General features: G+C 38.2%; 3 protein-coding genes and 1 pseudogene across 5 annotated transcripts in view; all 4 read right to left on the bottom strand.

Moving 5' to 3' along the window:
• Position 1: 1 nt before the first annotated feature.
• LOC107658245 (phospholipase A1 member A-like) lies at positions 2-6,913 on the bottom strand (annotated as a pseudogene).
• Positions 6,914-8,838: 1,925 nt separating this feature from the next.
• Positions 8,839-10,971, bottom strand: LOC107658243 (3 beta-hydroxysteroid dehydrogenase/Delta 5-->4-isomerase type 1-like). Its single transcript, XM_016446715.1, is given in 4 exon segments — positions 8,839-9,009; positions 9,011-9,534; positions 10,384-10,548; positions 10,767-10,971. Coding segments are annotated over 4 exon segments (936 nt in total). The 5' UTR covers positions 10,918-10,971; the 3' UTR covers positions 8,839-8,913.
• A 986-nt stretch (positions 10,972-11,957) lies between these two features.
• LOC107658242 (kelch-like protein 9) lies at positions 11,958-18,457 on the bottom strand. 3 transcript variants are annotated; one of them, XM_016446712.1, is made up of 8 exons: positions 17,358-18,457; positions 16,916-16,965; positions 16,378-16,648; positions 16,114-16,246; positions 15,217-15,413; positions 14,278-15,124; positions 14,074-14,187; positions 11,958-12,904 (listed from the first exon to the last, which is right to left on the bottom strand). In XM_016446712.1, the coding sequence occupies exons 2-8, from the start codon at positions 16,918-16,920 to the stop codon at positions 12,408-12,410; spliced, it is 2,064 nt and encodes a 687-aa protein (XP_016302198.1). In that variant the 5' UTR covers positions 16,921-16,965; positions 17,358-18,457; the 3' UTR covers positions 11,958-12,407. The 3 variants fall into 3 exon arrangements, with proteins under 3 accessions (XP_016302198.1, XP_016302199.1, XP_016302200.1); XM_016446713.1 differs by having other exon boundaries at positions 16,378-16,642; XM_016446714.1 differs by lacking the exon at positions 17,358-18,457 and having other exon boundaries at positions 16,378-16,642; positions 16,916-17,302.
• Positions 18,454-19,658, bottom strand: part of LOC107658196 (hydroxyacid oxidase 2-like) — a 3,542-nt gene continuing 2,337 nt past the window's right edge. Inside the window, exons 4-7 of the mRNA XM_016446657.1 lie at positions 19,079-19,300; positions 18,835-18,993; positions 18,621-18,690; positions 18,454-18,509 (exon numbers count right to left, since the gene is read on the bottom strand). Coding sequence (XP_016302143.1) covers positions 18,454-18,509; positions 18,621-18,690; positions 18,835-18,993; positions 19,079-19,300 — 507 coding nt within the window. The remainder of the gene's footprint in view (positions 18,510-18,620; positions 18,691-18,834; positions 18,994-19,078; positions 19,301-19,658) is intronic.

The following is a 19,658-nucleotide window of genomic DNA, read 5'->3' as shown; positions in this document are numbered from 1 at the left end:
ATTATCTAGTATGCTGTATGCGGTTATAAACACTAATCAGAGTGCCAAAATATTAAAATGTACCTTGAATGTTGCAACACTCCAAACATTTAAATCATTGGAAATGAACCAGTACTTTCAGCACACATATTAACATAAAAGAACTACTGAGTGTTGAATGCCTGACTTGATTACTCTTGGCTGATATTTCATGATATATCACTTTCTGGACCAGTGCACAAATATCATATGGTACATTGTATAAGGGCTAAAAGAAGTCATTTTGTGAAAACACAATAAATATATCTAACAGAGTTTATGCATTTCAGTCCCCTTGTATCCTATTTATGTCTTTGTCGGTGAGCTTTAATGCCTCCCAAACCAAGTTTTAGTGTGTGACCTTTGCTTGAGTTTCACTCATTTAAGACTTTAAAAGCTGGTTAACGTTTAAGCTCTCTTAAGTCGATTTTGTGTTTTGTTTTGTTGTTTTTTAAATTTAGCACACCTGTACAAAGTCATGTGACCATTGTACTCCCCGTCCAATATTAATGTTCTTAACACATAATGGATCCAGCCCTCTGCAAATTGAACAGAAATAAAGTATTATTAAATACAGTGTTACATGGGACATGCACTTTTTATGTCCAAATCAAAATATAGTGTAATACATGTAATGAGTGCTCAGAAAGACAAAAAGAGTTTAAAGGCAAATGTTAAGGCTGCATTTACCTGGTTTTAGGGACTTCAGAGATGCAGATATACTCAAAATGAATATCTCCTTGTCTGTAGAATCGTGCTCCTGTGTTTTTCAGCTGCACTGAATCAATTTTACACAATTGCTCCGGGTGTGCAGTCAACGTTTTATACACCATTTCATCTGTATTTCTGAAATACATATGTACAAACATATTCACACACGATTCAAACAGTTAAAGGAGTAAACCTGCAATACAGGAACACAGGCTATAGCTCATTGGTTATGATTTGTTGGAAATATAATACATACAGTTTGAGTTTTAGCTCTGTCTCAGAGTGTCCCATGGAGATCAGGGTGAGCTGAACATCAGCATTCTTGTCTAAAGGGGAAACCTTCAATTCCACTAGGATGTGATGTGCTGAAAAAGAGTAGGAGGGCATGAGAGGGATTATTTGGCTGTATTTTTCATGAACATTTATAAGCTGTTACATATAGCAGTACACAAAAATATTTTTGGGGTGTGACTATACTGTTCAAAAGTTTGTGGTCAAGATTTTTTCATGTGTTTGAAAGAAGTCTCATGCTCACCTGCATTTATTTTTTATCAACTATACAGTAAAAAGTAACATTTTGAAATATTATTACAACTTTAAATAATCATTTTCAGTCTTCCAAGTCACATCATTCTTTAGAAATCATTCTTATGATATATTCTTAATATGAGAATATTCTTATCATTACCAATATTTAAAACAGTTGTGCTGCTTAATATTTTATTATTTTTTTCAGGATTCTTTCATGCATATAAAGTTAGAAAAAACAGCATTTATTTGAAATGCAATTTTTGTAATAATGTAATGTAATAAGTCTTTACTATCACTTTTGATCACTTTGATGCATCATTACTAAAAAGCTGTTAATACCCACAGTATGCACAAAGTATGCACAATATGTATGCACAATATGCACACCACAATAAGGAGCCGTAGCAGTGGTCAGGAGATAGACCTTCTCTTGATTTGGCAGGGGAGTCGCTGTTATCCCACTGTTCTTTTAACAAGCCTGAAATACACACACATATAGAAACAGACAGTGAAGGAGCACACTTGGGCATCAAAGGCCTGAAACAATGTTATCCTTTTGTTACATAATCAGCCTCAAGTGATACATTGTCCAGTTGGAGCAAGCCATAATGTATACAAAAGAAATTTAAGACAGATTAAGCACCTAAATGAACTAGAACATTAAGGTCATAACCATCCAAGATTAGATTAGCATGCAAAACCCCTCAGAATTATTATTCAGTCCTTCAGACTGAGGACCTGTGTGTTAACTGGAGGATGGTTACAGAGGATGGTTAACACTGTAACCATCCTCCTTATGAAAAATTCATTCTCTAAAGAGTCAATTAAAAATGTGAAGAAAGGTTTTTTGCTTTACTTTATTAAGAAAATTTCCACTGTATGTCCTGGTTTTAGCAATTAATTTCAAAAGCAAAAGGAATTAAGTTTACTTGTAAATACTTTGGTACAATTAAATAGGAAAACTTTTTCAAATTTTTTACACTATTTGTGTTCATAAACAGAAACACTTTCTAAAAAGATGTTCCTTTCATACTGCTTATTCATGATTACCTATTTGTGGGCATGTGCCATTGAAGGGGCCCTCGCAGGTGATACATTTTCCTGCCAGGAATTCCTCATAGCTGGAGCAGGGGAAACCAATAAGCGAACAGGAGCTGTTCAGGGCGCTCATGTAGACGTGCAGTGCCCTCATGTGGTCACAAATGACATAACCATACACTGGAAAGTAGATAAAAACTGACAGATTCTCAGCATCAAGCTGCGGTACATTTCATTTAGCTTAATGTCTCAGTTAGCGTTTGGTCAGCTTTTGTTGTCCACTTACTTGAAGCAAACTTTGAACGTGCGCAACCGGCTTGGTCCATTCCACCATTTAAGAAGAAGTCCACATGCCCAACAGGAATAGATATACCAAAATCTGGCAAATGTACAGATATTCAGTTCAGTTGTGCACAAATAACCTATACTTCGGTACTGACAATAGCACCAGTGGCACTTATATGAACGCTTGTGGTTAGATAATAAATCAAGATAAATCTTTCAAGAAACGTGTCCTGTTCAATATTAGACTGCTTCTTGAATAAATAAAAATAAATGTAGATAATTTCAGGCAAAGGACTGATTCACTCTTACAGGCAGAGTCAGTGTGAATGGCCTCAACAAATAAAACATCAGATGAATCCAGACGATCAAATGGATCAGCACTCTTGAACATTGGGCCTGCTGGGTCCAGACCTGAGGGTACAAAACTCAGATATATGTTCTGTATTATACTAAATTATTCAAATTTAAACACTTTTAGGGTTCTACATAAATCTTAAACTCTTCGAATGGTCAAACAAGGTCTTGTTTTCTTGCCAAGGCTGTGCAGCATAACAATTTCTCATTGTTCATTTGGAGTCCTCTGCTTGTGTCAGAAAGCCTCATTCAGTGTCAGGGCTCGCAAAATTTAAAAATCCCTGGTAGCCCATCGGGCAGGCATTCTTCAGATTTTGGTAGCCCAAAATGAATTTAACTATAGCCTAAATAAAATGGACAATGGCTGAACTTCACTACGGAAAAATCAGCATGATCAAAAACTATAGTGATTATATTTTTTTCTTCAAATAACAAGTCAAGGGAGTAGGGGTGCAAAGGATCACAAAACTCACGGCTCGGATCATATTTCAGATTTTGAGTCACAGATCAGATAATTTTTCTGATGAGCAAAAAATGCTTCTTTATTAACATTTATTATTTAAAGAACACTACTATACCACAGCAAAAACTAGTAGCATATATAGGGATGCAACGATTCAGTCAACTCACGATGCAATAAGATTCACGTTACTGATTCTCTTTTGCCTTGCGCTTGAATGGTTTAAAATGCTGCAAATGATGAACTACGATCCGTTTCAACACTACAAGGCGAATCAAGGAAGGAATTTTGTATCACTATTCAAGATAGCCCGTCGGCATGCCGGCGATGCATTTTGGTAGGCCGACTGTAGCCCCGGGACGTCGGGCTAGCGATTTTGCAAGACCTGAGTGTAGTGCAGTGTTGGTCTTTGTTCCACTCAAGTGTAGCATTTTCAAAGGTCTTATCACAACAGAATTAACAGCATGTGGCATCATTACATAGCATTATGCAAAATCAGAAGAGACTATTAAAGGGGTCATATGATGCAATTTCAAATTTTCCTTTCTCTTTGGAGTGTTACAAGCTGTTCGTGCATAGATAAGATCCCTAAAGTTGCAAAGACTAAAGTCTCAAACCCAAAGAGATATTCTTTATAAAAGTTAAGACTTGTCCACGCCCTCCTAAAACGCCTCGTTTAAACACGCCCCCACATGTCTACGTCACTGTGTGGGAAGATTTGCATAATGCCACCCAAATGTTCACGCTAAGAAAGAAGGCGTAGCCTAACTTTTATTCTCGCTGCAGTATTGTTGTTGTCGTCACCGCCATGTCGTGGAGATGCTGTGTTTCGTTGTGAAAGCGGAACTACTTTGTTTGGCCTTCCAAAAGAGGACGATATCCGCTTCGTCATTCCTAGAGCTGATCCTTGCTGGTCGCTGAGGAAATACATCAACGTCGTGCTGTGGATCGCTGGGTCGGCTTTCACCGTGGACGAAGCGGAGTACAGCCCGCATCACAGTATGGTAAGGGGCGTAACATTTCCGTCACACGCTTGAGGTATTCAGCCAATCACAACGCACTGGATAGCTGGCCAATCAGCATTCAGAACGATGAGCTTTGTAAAAATCGACGCGTTTCAGAAAGGCGGGGCATAGAGGAGCAACAATAATGAAATAATGAAATAATGTGTTTTTTTAACCTTAAACCGCATAAACACATTACATTACACCAAATACACAACATAATATTCATTTTAGCAACGTCATATGACCCCTTTAAAATACAGGTAACATTTAGGGCACAAATATAGCCTGAGACCAGCATTTCTTTCTGATTTCATAGATTTCTTTTATTGACAAAAGATATTATGAACATAAAAATTAACATGACATATTGTCAGCATAAGAATGAAAATGAAAAAATGTCATTATGTATTAATTTATTTTTATTGTTTATTGATAATTTTTGTATAAATTTTAAAATAGCCTATATTAATATTTATGTCCACTTTTGCTTTAATGACAGCTTTTGAAGATTTTGAAACCTATTTTCAATATGATCTCTTACTTTGGGATTCCACTGTATATTAATGCATTTTAGAAATTTTATTAAAATATTACCTGTAATTCGACCCAGCTTGCCTTCAAATAGGGTCCCAACAAATCCAGACACATGTGCTCCAAGACTCACACCAATGAAATGGAAAGATTCCAGTGTGCTTCCATATTTCTACAAAGGACAAAACAACAAAAATGTACTATTTGTACTATACAAACGTACTATACAACGTACTATACAAAAATTATATTATTCTTGTACTTTCTATGTGTTTACTGTGATACGTTTTCTGTGTAGTCTACTGATCATTGTGAACAATTTTATGTTTATTACTTCTAGCATATGGACACTGCTCTAAAAAGACAGCCTTTAGTATTCAGTGGTCAAGTATTTTATTATGGATTCTGTAACACTTGAACATAACCAAAACATTGAGGCTTTTACCGTAAGCTGATTGATAAGCACTGAAATCTGCACTGCCACCTCCTTGTAGTTCTCAACCACCAGGTTATAAGCAAAGGAGGCTCCATAGACCCAGTCGACCACCAGAACATTCACATTCTCTTCCCGCAGTAGAGCCTGGGCTAAGCCACTCACCCACGAAGGTTTACTGCCCAGAGCCCTGAAACATAGTATATCAAAGAATCATCTGAGTAAAATCAAATTCACAAGGATTGCTTTCCTATTATAAAATGCTGCCGATTAAATGTTTTACCTGTATCCGTGAACTATGACTTTGGTGGGGAGTGATGAGTTGAAGTAAGCCGTGTGCTTCTGGATATGGTTGAGGCAGTCCTGTGTGAAGAGGCTGGCGCAGTCTGCATTATTTCGTGTAAGAAGAAGATACTGAACCTGGAGCTTGGTGCCCTGTCTGTATTCCAGCCACGTGGTGTTGTTGAAGTCAGCACACTTCGTTCGGGAAGCTTCCTCATTACCTGTAAAATTGTATGCATGGAATTCATGAGTATGCAACGTCAAAACGTTTTGAGATTTTAATCTGTAATTGGTAGCTTCACTGGATTCACCAGACACTGCTGTCTCTGCTGTCCCCAGATGTGTAAGTTTGACTTTGTAAAGCTGAATTTGTAAAGTAAAACGTTATACTGTATATTAAATAATAAACATGGTACTGTTATTTTCAAAAGCTGGAAATGAACTTTGGAAGGTGAATACAATTTAAAAACATGTTAAATTGCAGGCACCAAAAATTCAAGCACTGATAATGCAATGCAATTTTTATTTTAATAAGAGCAATTCAACATGCTTTTTTTTGTATCAGTGTGCTTCTGTATTTGTTTTAAAGAGGTCAGATTGTCTCTGGTTTAGTTTAATTTAATTGATCAATTAATTAATCAATGGATTTATAAATATTAAAATCACTACAATCAAATTCTGTACATACTTTACAACTGTTGATCAGTGAACCACTTACTGACACACTATAACTTAAGTTTTCAATGTTTCTCTTTCTCCAAATAAACGTCTAACTAAAACTGCAGATCATTTGAATTTGGGTGGTGCATTCACCCAATAGAACTGCCACAATTAAAGATTTAATCTGTGTGATATTGAACTAAACTGAACTTACCCACAGCAGAGGTGACACACGTTGACAAATAAACAAAAGCCTTTATCCATTTCCAAGCCATGTCTTGATCAAAATGATGAAATCAGCTGAGTGAGATGTTTCTGCTGGTTAGATACTTGTTTGGGTGCAAAATCATTCTTTCTCTTTCTGCATCCTTTCAACGCATGTTCTTCAACTAGCTGCCCTAATAAGCCTGGAATCCACTTAATATCCAGCCACAATCTGTTACACAGATTGTCTGGTTCTGAGAAAAATGCTACAATATCCGATTAAGTGAGATGAATGGCTTTTCCTTCCATTGCTGGTGTGCTGTTATAAAGCATGTCAGCATGAGAGACATTAATTCCCAGCATCCATCCCGTGATAGCTTGTGTAGCTAGTGGAGACTCTTTGTAGGCTTTGACTATAACAATGAATAACAAATGATCGGTCCACTGCTCTGCAGCTGGTTGTGAACCTATGACCTCACAGATGAAATGTTTGATTGTTTGTCCAGAGGCAGGACTCTGGCCTCTTTGGCACAAAACTCTCAGAAGAGTTTTTGCTGGATTGAAGTAAAATTAACACAATCAGTTGGCCCCACTTGAAAGACGTCATCAGCTGTTTGTTCAAGTCCAGACTCATCATCTTCTGCAAAATGGCTGTTGCTACTAGGCATTAACTTCTCGTTGACTTTGTAAATGGTAACAGAGAAAAACTGAGCATCATAATGCACTATATTGACACATCTGATTTCTTTTCCAACTATTTAGGTTCACTTAATACATAACCGACTGTGTTTACGTGAATAGGCTTGCCAGGACGGACAAGACGGTTATTTTTCACGGCTTTAATAAATTTTAATATCAAGCAGTTTTCACACTCAACTCAGCCCTTCGCGGCTACATTTACATCAAAAATGATATCATTAATTGAAAATATCATCAGGCATGAATTTTACCATTAAAAAGGATTGTCATTTGCATTCTCATTCTCATCAGCACCTCTATTAACTTACGTCACAATTCCGTGACAGTCTTTCTTTCTTTCTTTCTTTCTTTCCTTATATTTAATCGTGCCAGGCAAGCTGACAAATCTTTTTTCAATGATATTTGGATAACATATAGCCTATAAAAGTTATAATAACATTTGTTGATCTATTAATTTCACAGATTTCTATATAATTATATCAAACTATATTTTAATGGCTGCTTTGCCACGGAGAGACTAAGTTATGGACATTTGTGAGGACCCTATTGAATGCATTTGTGACACAAAAAATAAATATCGGTAAGGCAGAAGTACTTTCTACTACTTTTCTTTTATTGCACAGACTGATATTTCTGACATTTCACCATGATCACATGACATAAGCAAACCCATTAACTCTTTCATGTCTACTACATATATTACCAGTGCACCATAATTCTACAAATAAACTGGATCTATGCAGTATCATTCTAACTGATAAAAAAAAATTATAGACAAAGATTAGATTTCCTTATACTGTGAACAACATTAGTATTACTGCATTCTTTCAGTTAAAATGGCTGATAGTTTAGAAATTACTGGTAGCTTTCTGCGCATCAAATATTCACGAAACTTAGCAGGTTTCCTCAAAATGACTTGTTCTCCATTGTCAGTAAATGAATAAAGACTTGTCGCCACTTACTAACAATGTAACATGCAATACGGGTCACTGGAAAATCCTCAACACTACAACAACAACAACAGACAAGTGGAGTAATATACAGACTCAAACAGGCAGGCCTATGAATTACCACAATATACATTCGTTTATTTACAAGTCATTCCAAATTCGAAAGTAGTGCCTAAATAGCATTGATACTTGGTTTGTCTTCATTTCTGAAATGATTTTTTAATTTTAAAATACATGATTAAAGTCATAAAAGAAAATATAGTCATAAAATCTTCTCTTGAATTATGTTAAAGTTTTAGTACTTTTTATTACAACTACTTTTTTTCCTTTATATGGATATTTATTTTTTATTTGTGAGATAATTGTAAACATAATATAAAGTAATTTCCAAGATTTTTCTTTTTTTTTTTTACTTTAAAACGTGCATTATTCAGAACATTAGACAGCCAATTTTTTTGACTACCGGAGATCTAATTAGAAGGAAAGTTTACTGTAAAACATCAGACAGAACATGGCTCCTTAGAAATACAGGCAGCACAGTATTGTTAAACATGATTTTAATTTATTTCGAGTTAATTCGTTGTCTCTTTGCAGGTAAGACAGACGCTAACCAATCGCTAGTGCACTTACGTGCCTCTTCCCAGTCATAGCGAGGGCTGTATCCAAAATCCCTATGAGCCTTTTGATATGAGAAACTAAAGGGTGTGTTTAACATGGTCAGTAGCTGCCTGTTTAAGGGAGGCGTGAACTTCAGAAAAGGTCGGAGCACAACGTGCAGTAATTCCATGAGGAATGACAGGAGATACAGAAGTGGGAAGGGCAGAATGGGCCTCTCTTGTATCCCAAAGCCTAATGGTGAAAGAACAGCATAGTTAAAGTCCGAGTAGCTAACAGGTGGCGTGTTGTCTGAGATGTAATAGAAGTTTCCACCCATCACAGCCCTTTTCTGAGAATCTTTGAGAGCCCGACCTGCTTGTAGATGTGCCAGGGCTGCATTTCCCACATATACAGGATTCACTTTTGCCTCACGTCGTGACATTCTCAGCAGCACATTTCCATTGCGGATTCCATCCCTCATGTGGCCTAAAGTAAAACGACAGCCTGGTCCATAGATGTACATGGGCCTCAATGCACAAGTAGCCAGCTGACCTCCATTATGGAGCAGCTCTCCATTGGCCTGAAGGCAAATCTGTTCAGCTTCCTGCTTGGTTTTGCTATAGCTAAACTTAAGACAGGAGGAGTAATGGGTGTCCTCATTGCCATTAATGATTGGATCACCGCGGGGATTGGGACCTGCCACCTCAATGCTGCTAGTGTAAATGAAGGAGGCCACGTTTTCTTGGATGCAGATCTCGAGCAGCAGCTGTGTTCCTGTTATGGAAAAACAAACATTATTTTATTGTCTCTGATTACTATATCGTGTAGTGTTGGCATATTTTGATCATCAAAGTGAATTTTTGATGGTTTTATTTGATTTGCTAATGCAAGTATCATTTAAATCAGTAGTTCTCAACCTGTTTGACTCCAAGGTTCACAACTATAACCGAAGGCCCTTGCAGGCTTTTGTTTTCAAAACTTTTTTTTTATTATTTACAGTGTCCATAGATTAAAATAAGTAACTAGAATAATTATAATTGAAATTAAAATAACTGCATTACAGGATTCCATACGTTTCAAGAGCTCAGTGTTCTTCAAGGATAGTAGTTGTTTGTGATTTACTGCATAAGCATTAAGGATAAGGATTTTTACAAAATATTTTAACTTACAATTTCTACCTGATAAAATATTTTAGAGCTTGGTATACCTACACAAATGTGTATTCATTATAAAAATGCTCATGGCGTTTTAAAATGTGATTAATTTACAAGGTTTTTCCCAGGTTTTCCAAGACCGTGGTAATCCTGGTTCTTTAGAGACAAAGTATGTTGTTTAGGGAATGAATTAAAATACGAAATATCTTAATTTTTAGTTGTTTTAGCCCATTTAATGCTTGTTTTAAGTCCTATTAAGTCATCTTGAGGCCCCCATGGAAGTTAGTGGGCCCCAGACACCCAGTTGGGAACCGATGCGCTCTTCTTGTCTCATTCTTTTTAAACTGTAAAAAAAATTGTGACCAAACTCACAACATTCATTCAGGAAATTTGAATCAGTCTTTTTCCTTTTAGCTCAGATTGATTCAGTCTTGTTACCATGTGCTAAAGAACAGCATAGAACTCTCACCTTCAACATTTACTCCATATAATTCACTGTATTCAGTTGCTCCAATGACATCAATGAGAGATGCAGTGTGGATAACAAGTGCTGCTCCTTTACAGGCTCTTCTCAATAGCTCACGGTCCCTGATATCCCCCTCAAAAACACTCACTTTAGTCTCTCCCTTGCAATCTGAGGACACAAACAGATGATAATGGCATGTGAACAGTTTACCTTATCTCTAGTCATATTATTCACAAGCAAAGGCTGATTTCAAGTGCAAAACAGGATGAAGAATGCCAGCTAATAGAGAGACACCACAAAACCGAAGAATTCAAAAAGTGACCAACAGAATCCCCAAAAAGGAGAAATACAAGATGAGAAATGCTGTAATGGAAGTATCCACTAACCATCAAATGACTGTATTAGCTCAGACTGGATGTTTCTATCCAGCAGCCGGATCTCAGCAAGCTTCTCCTCTTCCAGCAACAGTCTGACCAGCTTTTCTCCTAGAAACCCGCAGGCTCCCGTCACAACACACACATCTCCCGACAGAGTCATGGCAGCTGCCACCAGCACCACTTCACTCCTGCCAGCACTTTGTATTATGCCACTATGATGAAACCGTTCCAGAAGGCAGAGTCTGGAGTTTTAATGGTGGAGTGGACTGGGAGGGTGGTGCATTTTTAAGCCTTATTACCAAGGACAGCCTCAATGCCACGGGTTGGGGACGGGAGTTGAAAAACAGTGTCAAGGTGCTAGTCAGCACTCTGCTTATTTTTAGGGTTCCTGTTTTTACAAAGAAAGCCACTACTGACGTGAAATAAACCAAACAGGTTTTATGCAATGGCTTTACATGTTTTCAAATAGACATTGTGAAAGATACATAAGGGGAACTCAGGGGTATAGTAACCATTTCACAAGTTTGTATTTGTATTTTGAGCAAAATAAAATAAAATACAAATTATTTCCAAAACTGCTATCTTACTAAAATATTACTAGATACCGACATATGTATTACACAAACTGGCCTGAAAGTTACTTTACTTTTGGAGTGATCCTTACTATAACCCAGCTTTATATCAGGTAATTGATCATGTTGACTTTTCCACCTCTATTAGCAGCTTAGATTGCCTTTATGTGGATATGAGAGAGGGAACATTCTTCAGTAATTTTACAGTACTGACTGTAATAGTCTTTTACATTTACTCTGGGTGTCTACAGACCTTGGGTTGTTGTCCTTTGTCTTCTGATAATCTGTCTGATGACTTCACCAAAACATGAACCGTTCAAGGTTGTAGGACACATTCTGCACTGTACACACAACCACTTACAATATATGGATCACATCTTATTTTAGTTTAAACTGTTTTGTCATACGTGATTATTCATTACTGTTTAAAAGTTTGGGGTCAATAAGAAGTATCTTATGCTCACCAAGGCTGCATTTATGTGATCACAATTAGTGCAAACGGTAATATTGTTAAATACAATTTAAAATAGCTGTTTTCTGTGTCACATGATCCTATGTATGTGAATATTATCTAGCCCTTATTTGAAAAATAAATAAATAAATAAAGAAGTGCAGGATTAATTCATATTATTTATTTATTTTGCTTGAATGGAATCAGTAGACATTTTATGTTAAGAGAAATGTACATTAAAGATACCAAACACAAATTAACTGATTTAAAATAAAACATTTTTTGCAAAGCATATAAAAGTAATTGAAGCAAATTTAAGCGATGCAGAATAATTTAGAGATGCAGTATTCAGCACTGTGGCCATCAAATGTGGCATCAGGTATTGAAAGAGAACAGCATTTAAACACAGTCATGCACATTTAAACAAATAATGGTGCCCTAACTCCCCTTTTTTTTTTTTTTTTTTACAAGCAAATTATTTTCCCTCACCCCAGCTCAGACATTAATAAATTGGCATGTACAGTAATCAAATCATTCAACCTGTTTTTGCAACACACATCACTGGCAATGTGAAGCTAACTTCAGTATCTCACATTTAAAGGCTAATAACAATATTAAACCATCTGTTCAGCTTTTGGATGTTAAAAGAGGACACTCTTGTATTTCAGCCTCATCTGTTGAACGTCTTGGGCAATGAACTGTCATAGTGCAGGCCCGTATGCCTCCGAGAGGCTCCAGGACACTGAAGACCTTCTCCCACTCATCCTTCTCAGGGTCATAACAGTGCACGATATCCACCATACACCTGCTGTTCCAGGAGTAACCACCCACCACGTAGATGCGGCCCTTAAAGATGGACACCCCCACATCGCTCTGACCCTTGGGCATGGGAGCCACCACTGTCCACTGGTCAGTTGCAGGGCTGTAGAACTCAGAGCTTAGCACATCATCATAGTCATTTGTCCCCCGGAAGTGGTTTCCACCCATGACGTAGAGGCGGTCGCCCACGGTGCACATGCAGTGAAGACCACGAAGCTCCATCATGTCTGCTCGCCTGCTCCACACGTCTCTATCAGGGTCATAACACAGCAGCTCTTTCTGGAAAGCATCTCTTGTAATACCACCTGATGGTATAAAGGGTGAATGCAACTTTTAAGAACAAGCTTATTTATTCTTGCAGAAACAAACACAAATCAGCAGAAAGAATGTGATTACGTAGCTGGAAGTATAGAACTTTTTCTTATACTAAGGCCACTACTTACACAGAACTTAACAATCCACCAACAAAGTAAAAATCACAGGAGAAGTCCGAAAAAGTCCCACCACCATTTCCACCACATGATGTTTTGTGTTTAATTGCATTCTGTGGTGGAAATGACAATGGTGAAAATTATATTTGTAACTTTTAGGAGGTAAAATTACTGACTGTTCGCAGTCTGGATAAGTGTAATTTTATAAAAATAAAAGTAAATGTAAAAAATAGTTAAATGTATAATTTAAGTGTAATATAATTTTATTTATTAAAATAAAATGTATAATATATTTTCAAACTTTTTGCATCATTTGAAATAATGCAAAATGACACAAAATGAAAACATTCTACTCACATGTGATTTCCAGCTTGATGTTTTTCACACATCACATGTTTCTCAAGCATCACATGTTTCTCAAGCATGATTTTTACTGACACTTTTGTATCTTTGGTAAAGAAGTACACTGCCTTTTGAAAAATCCTGGTGTGATGGAAATTACCCCAAAATGCCTCTATATTATTATTTTTTATCTTCCCATTACCCCAAATTCATTTTTTTCTCTTCAAATTACCTTATTTTCCATAATGCTTTTTGAAAACTTTGTGATTCTTCAAGTAGGGACATTCTCATGCTTTCACATTAAGCATGCAGTGCCCTTTTTAGGCTGCGGTCTCACCTCAGATGAGTGACCCAGTTGAGCTTGAAGCTACTCTGTTTACTGGTTATCTGTTTCATGTTACTTTTGCCTCTAGTTCTGGGAACTTCGCCATTAGGTGAAGGTTGCAAAGTTGCTAAGAGACCTCCAAAAAGTGTTTTCTTCTTCTTTTTTTAAGAGTAATAAAAGAATCCTTGTGCAGTGCATTCATTAGACTCATGCAGAGGACTGTGGTGGATTAAGGCCACATGCTTTGTGAGCCACTTTTAATTAGTATACAAAATCTCCTCTCATTATGTAGGACAGATGTTACCACATTAATGCACAACTACATATAATATAGATGTGCTATTCACATTGATCTCACATGAAGGTAGATACTCACCCGACACATACATCTGACCTCCATGTACTGTGCCAGCATGTCCATAGTGAGGTTCACTCATCGGTGCAACAAAAGTCCACTCATTATTGTTCAAGTTGTAGCACTCCACCGAATCTGAACAACAGACAGTTTTCTGTTTTTCCACAGTATTTTAAGACAGGACAGAACATTTTGTACAGAGTAATTGGTAAAACATGTCCTTACCAATCTCCCCAGTGGCATTTCTCCCTCCAACAGCATACAGCTTCCCCTTAAGAGCACTCAGATGGAAGAACGTCCTCTTCTCATTCAGAGAGGCCACCTGCAACCAGCGGTCAAAGCGAGGATCATACCTGTACGCACTGTCCACAGCTGTCTTACCCTTGGTGTCGTAAGTGCTCTGACCTCCAACAATGTAAAGAAAGCCCCCTAGAAGAGCCACTCCGTGCTGGTAACGTGGCACCTCCATAGGTTGGAGGGACCTCCAAGTGCCTCCGTCTTCCTCATCGTACAGCTTGAGCTCTTTGCTGACCACCAGTTGCTGCCTCATCACACCACCCAGAACCACCAGGTGAGTGCAATTGGATCGAATCCGGGTCCGTTCCGTCTGCAGCGTCGGCTGGAGGAAGGGAAGCATCTGATAGTTGCTGGCCTCCAGGAGGAGGTTGACACAGGCCGTGTCTGATCGCATGAACGTCTCCCGTTCCTCTTTTCCTCTGCTTGCTGCTCCTTCTTCAGTCTGGTCCTCCTGAGAGATCTGGAGGAGCTCAGCAGGGGACATCAAAGGGAAGCGGATGTGGCGCATCAGAGAGTAAACAGCAGAACGCCGCTCGCTAGGTTTATGGGACAGCCAGGAGCGGGCGATGCGGTACAGCTCCATTTCGGAGAAACCCTTCAGAGAGTCACTGGAGAGGGCATACGTTATGCTCGCCTCGGACAACTGCAGGAGATGGCCGCTCTGCACCAGCAAGGAGAAGTTCTCACACACAAAAGTGTGGACGTGTCTTTGGACATCTTCCAGAAGAAGATCTCTGGCAATGCGCTCAACTTCCACGCAGTTTTCTATAGTGATCTGCCATGTAGAATACCTGGCTTATTACGTCATGCACAGATGAATAATTCACGCAAAAGGAAGAATAAACACCACATGTTACGGATTTATACCTCACTGCTGAGTAGCTGGTTGCAGAAGCTGAGAACAGGAAGCACCTGGAGGAAGCTTGCAGCCTCTAGTGTGTCCTGAAGGGTACCGAGACCCAGGCTCACACGAGATGTGTAGATGAACTCGATGATGTTCTTCAGGCCGACTGTGCTCACGCCATGGAGCTTAATCTCCTTCAGCTCCTGCTCTCTCATGCCACCTGCCACACCAAAAGGGAGAGGGAATTAAGAAAAATAAATAGATCAGTGTGGATCAGTGAGAAATATATTGCAAGGAGGAAATGCTTTTCGTTGGTAACCTAACTAACTAATATGCAGAACAAATACATAAACACGTTTGAACAAAATATTACATATATTAACATTTTGGATCCATCCATCTAGTTTTAAACTATTTTAAACTTTCAGGCTTGGCTTTCTCAAGCCATTATCAAAGTTTGTCTACAAACATTGTTTTAAATGCTAAGGGAATTTAGACATCATAACAACGTATTTGATAGATGATTTGATAAATTACATTTAAGTTTTATTAAATTATTATTGTTTCTAAAAAGTATATTTTAATTTAGCAATGTAAAAATAAGGCAACAGAGTATGCACAATCAAATATCCTATATCGACAGATAACAAAAAATAAAAAATAAAATGTCTGATATCGGCCAATAACCAATATGGTATAGATCTATTGTACATCCCTAAATTTGTGTGATAATCACAAAACACAAGACATGGATAAATAGGAGGATCAGGCTCAACCAGAATCAGCTGATCAACAGCAAGCATATGAAGCATTACAAAAAGGTAACACATTTAAACCACAGGGGCATTGCAAAAAACTGTCAACATTATTAATTAGGTTTGACAGCTAAAGCTGCTCCTCCTGGATTTAGCCAGACTCACCTGTGAACATGGCCTTGAAGTAGTCACTGGCTGAAGCCATGATGACCCTGTGAACTGGGAAAGTTTCACTGCTGTCACCAGGAACCAGAGTCACATCGCAAAGTGTCTCATCACCACGAAAACAATCCAACCCCTGGGACATGGCAAAATTTGCCATTAATATATACTATTTGCAGTGAAATACACCATTGTTGCTTTGTAAGTACACTGTATTTCTCTGTTTTAGGCAGTTTGTGTCTACCTTTTCTTATGTCTTTGTCTTACCTTGAGAATGGCAGCGCCATGCTCTGTGCTGTTGAACACTTGTATTTGTGGCTTCGGAGGGGCAGTGGGCTTTTGAACCACTGGAGGTTTTGGGGGGATTACAACTCGTTTTGGCGCAGGTTCTGGAGGTTTTGGAGCAGTCTCAGCTGGGCTTGGAGGAGCCACTGTTGGAGGCTTGTCTGTTTGAGGAGGGGGTCGTGGCGGCTCTCTCTGCGATCTGCTTCCTATTCGGGAAAGTCTGCGATGCAGTTTTCCTTCCTCTCCACTGTTGCTGAAATAAAGACATATTTAAAACTTTGACAGTCAAATCACATGAAAGACCTATATTCCTCCTTTCCTCTAATTACGATAAAATAATATTCTATAATAATTAGTAAACATTTAACTGACCATTTGTATCCAATACTAACAGTTCACTAACCAAATGTTATTTTATGTGCTCATAAATATATTTGTTTAGTATAAAACATGTCTGTCCAAACTGTCCTTTAAAGTAAGGCCTATGATGCAATAACTTAATAAGACTGTCAGAACTTACCCCATGTCTTTTGTGTCTGCGTCTTTGCAAATTTGCTCTTTACAGGATTTCTGATAGAAAAATTAGAACAAATGGTTAAGTGTTTCACCAGATCTGCAGGAACAATATTTGGATCAAAGTAAAAAGTTTCACCAACAACAAGGTCTGAAAGGGGAAGTTAGCTCTGTCATCTATGTGCAACGAACACAGTGATGCCGATTAGACAGACATGGCCTCTTCTATATATGTGTGTTTATAGAAAGAGGGAGTCTTTCTTTAGTTAAGTTCACAAAATAATTGGCAGATAAACTTAAGCTGAATACTGAACTTACTGAACATTTTTCTACTACTTACTATTAAGTATATTTACCCATCCTCTTCAAAGCACTGACACACAAATGTAAAGTTTCTGAGTGGGGTAAAATTCAGGAAAGATGGACTACATTAAATAAAAGGAGCTTACCGAGACGTGGTGCTTTCTCTGGGGGTTTCAGAAGTGTCTTCTCATTTTAGCACAAAGCATCACACTGTGATCACACTCAGTCGACACAAATGGGTATGTAGAGTCTGTTTACCACAACCTCATTGACTTCCTGTGTCACTTCTCTCTCTCTTTCTCTCGCACACACACACCCTTACATGTTGTTTCAAAACGTTCTATCTTCCTCCTTTTGACATGTTACTTATAATAGGCTTCTGGTCAAGCCTTTGCTCTTCCCTCAGCTGCATTTGCACTCTGATGTTGTGTTTGATACTCATGAGGTTAACCCATAGCCGGTGTTAAAAGAGGAAGCCTAATAGCAGATTTGCATTTTTCATGTGCTGCACTAGCAGTACTGATTATTTACTGTAAAACAAACGATCTTTATGTAAAGGGCAGAGTGAAAGAATCAATATGCACTTAAATATGAGATAAATGCATACATTTGTACCATGTGTTTATTTTTAGAGTGAAAAATCGAGTTAACTTAGTTAACAAAAAGTAGGAAGTCAACAGAAAAAGTGTAGCAATTAATTGTCAGATAAATACTGATTTAACACACACCTTTTTTTTACTTCTGAGAATCTCGTATTGGATATTTTAATGTTCAATATTTGTTCCATACTGACCTCACTTTGCTCCAAAATCTGAAACTTTTCTTATTGCATATTAGTTTGTTGCCAGCTACATAAGACACCTTCAAAACCACTGTCTTGAATGAAATTCCTTGTTGTCTTCGTGCATTACTGACTTACTTAAAATTTGTATTATAAAAAGTGCTATATAAATACATTTGATAATTACTGAGTGGAGATTCATCAGGTTCTAAAATAATTCACTCTCAGTCAAAACAGCGTGGAATTTATGCAGTGCTGTAAATAATGATTACTGAAATACAAATACTGTATTAAAACCATCCATACACTGTGAACATTTTTAAATATGTCATTCTTGCTAAATGTGACTTAAAAAACAGTAGTTTCTTGAATAGATTTAGTATTAATAGTGGATAAAGTGGATCTTTGCGGTGCTCTGCTGTCAGTGGTAAAGTAGAAATTACTAAAGTCCTCTTTGCTGTTCAAAGTCTGGAGAACTGAATGAGGTTCCTGTTGATCTCAGCAACGTTTCGGCAACCTAGTAGAATTAGAGGCAATTTGAAATGAAGAGAATTGTCAGACATCAAAACGTGACCCATTCTTTTGTTGTGCGACACGTGGCTCATTGAATTCTACACAGCAGACTGACCTGACAGTGCCATGGATAAACGAAACTCGTCATGTAGAATCTGTAAGATCTCTCTCACTCCTTCCTCCCCCTGATCAAAACATACTGTATATGAACATCTTATCTGCACCAAATATCATGCAGGCATCCGATTTGTTAATGGAAACTTTAGAACAGGCTCAAATAGATTTTCAAGCATTAGAAACCATAGAAATACTGCTTTCCACTCAGTTACCTTGTAAGCGAGGCCCCAGATTGCTGGTCTGCCAATAAACACACATTTGGCTCCCAAGGCTATGGCCTTCAGCACATCATTGCCTGTGCGGATCCCTCCATCCATGTAGACCTCGACCCGGCCCTGCACTGCATCCATTATCTCAGGCAGACAATCTATCTGTGTGACATGTAAGGTCAAGGTGTATCTGTTTGAATGCTGGGAATCACATCTAAACTACTGAGACTTTGATAGATTGCCTTACCGTTGCGGGCACTCCATCCAGTTGCCGGCCCCCATGATTAGACACAATTATCCCCTGGACGCCATGCTCTACGGCCAGCTCTGCATCCTCTTTTGTAAGGATGCCCTTGATGATTATAGGCAGCCGTGATAGAGACTGGAGCCAGCACACATCCTTCCAGCTGATTGATGGGTCCAGTGTATTAGCTGGGATCCCATATTCCTCCTGAGAGCCTGCCTGCTCCTGTAGAGGAAGCAAAGAGGGATTCATACAAACAGACACTGCATAACAAGATACTATGTTTAAACTTTTAAGCTATAATGATCATACAAGCTTGAATTCAGCTTGCAACATTTCCCACTACCTCTCTCTGTTAATTCGTGCCCTTCCTCTACTGCTTTTTTCAAACTTTATGGTGCGAACCCCATGTGATGATCCCCTTGTTAATCGTTAGTGTCGGACTTGTAACCCGAAGGTTGGTCACACTTTAGTTTGGGGACCAATTCTCACTATTAAAGGTGCACTAAGCGATTTTTGAAAAATGCTTTTGACCACTGTGTCGGACCGAGTTCCAAAACACACTCGCAGCCAATCAGAAGTA

The sequence above is a fragment of the Sinocyclocheilus anshuiensis genome, unplaced genomic scaffold, assembly GCF_001515605.1.
Source record: "Sinocyclocheilus anshuiensis isolate Anshui unplaced genomic scaffold, SAMN03320099.WGS_v1.1 scaffold263, whole genome shotgun sequence".
NCBI classification, from domain to species: domain Eukaryota; kingdom Metazoa; phylum Chordata; class Actinopteri; order Cypriniformes; family Cyprinidae; genus Sinocyclocheilus; species Sinocyclocheilus anshuiensis.
Note: the sequence above shows the minus strand (reverse complement) of the source record. Positions and strands in the feature narration are given on the sequence as shown.

Bases quoted from the DNA above. Each gene is read 5' to 3' on its own strand.
- LOC107658242 (XM_016446712.1), bottom strand. The intron at 16,247-16,377 runs GTAAGACAAAGA...GCCATGTCCCAG, and splicing joins ATGGCGCTGCCATTCTCAAG to GGGTTGGATTGTTTTCGTGG. The intron at 14,188-14,277 runs GTAAGGACATGT...TCTGTTGTTCAG, and splicing joins AAATGCCACTGGGGAGATTG to ATTCGGTGGAGTGCTACAAC.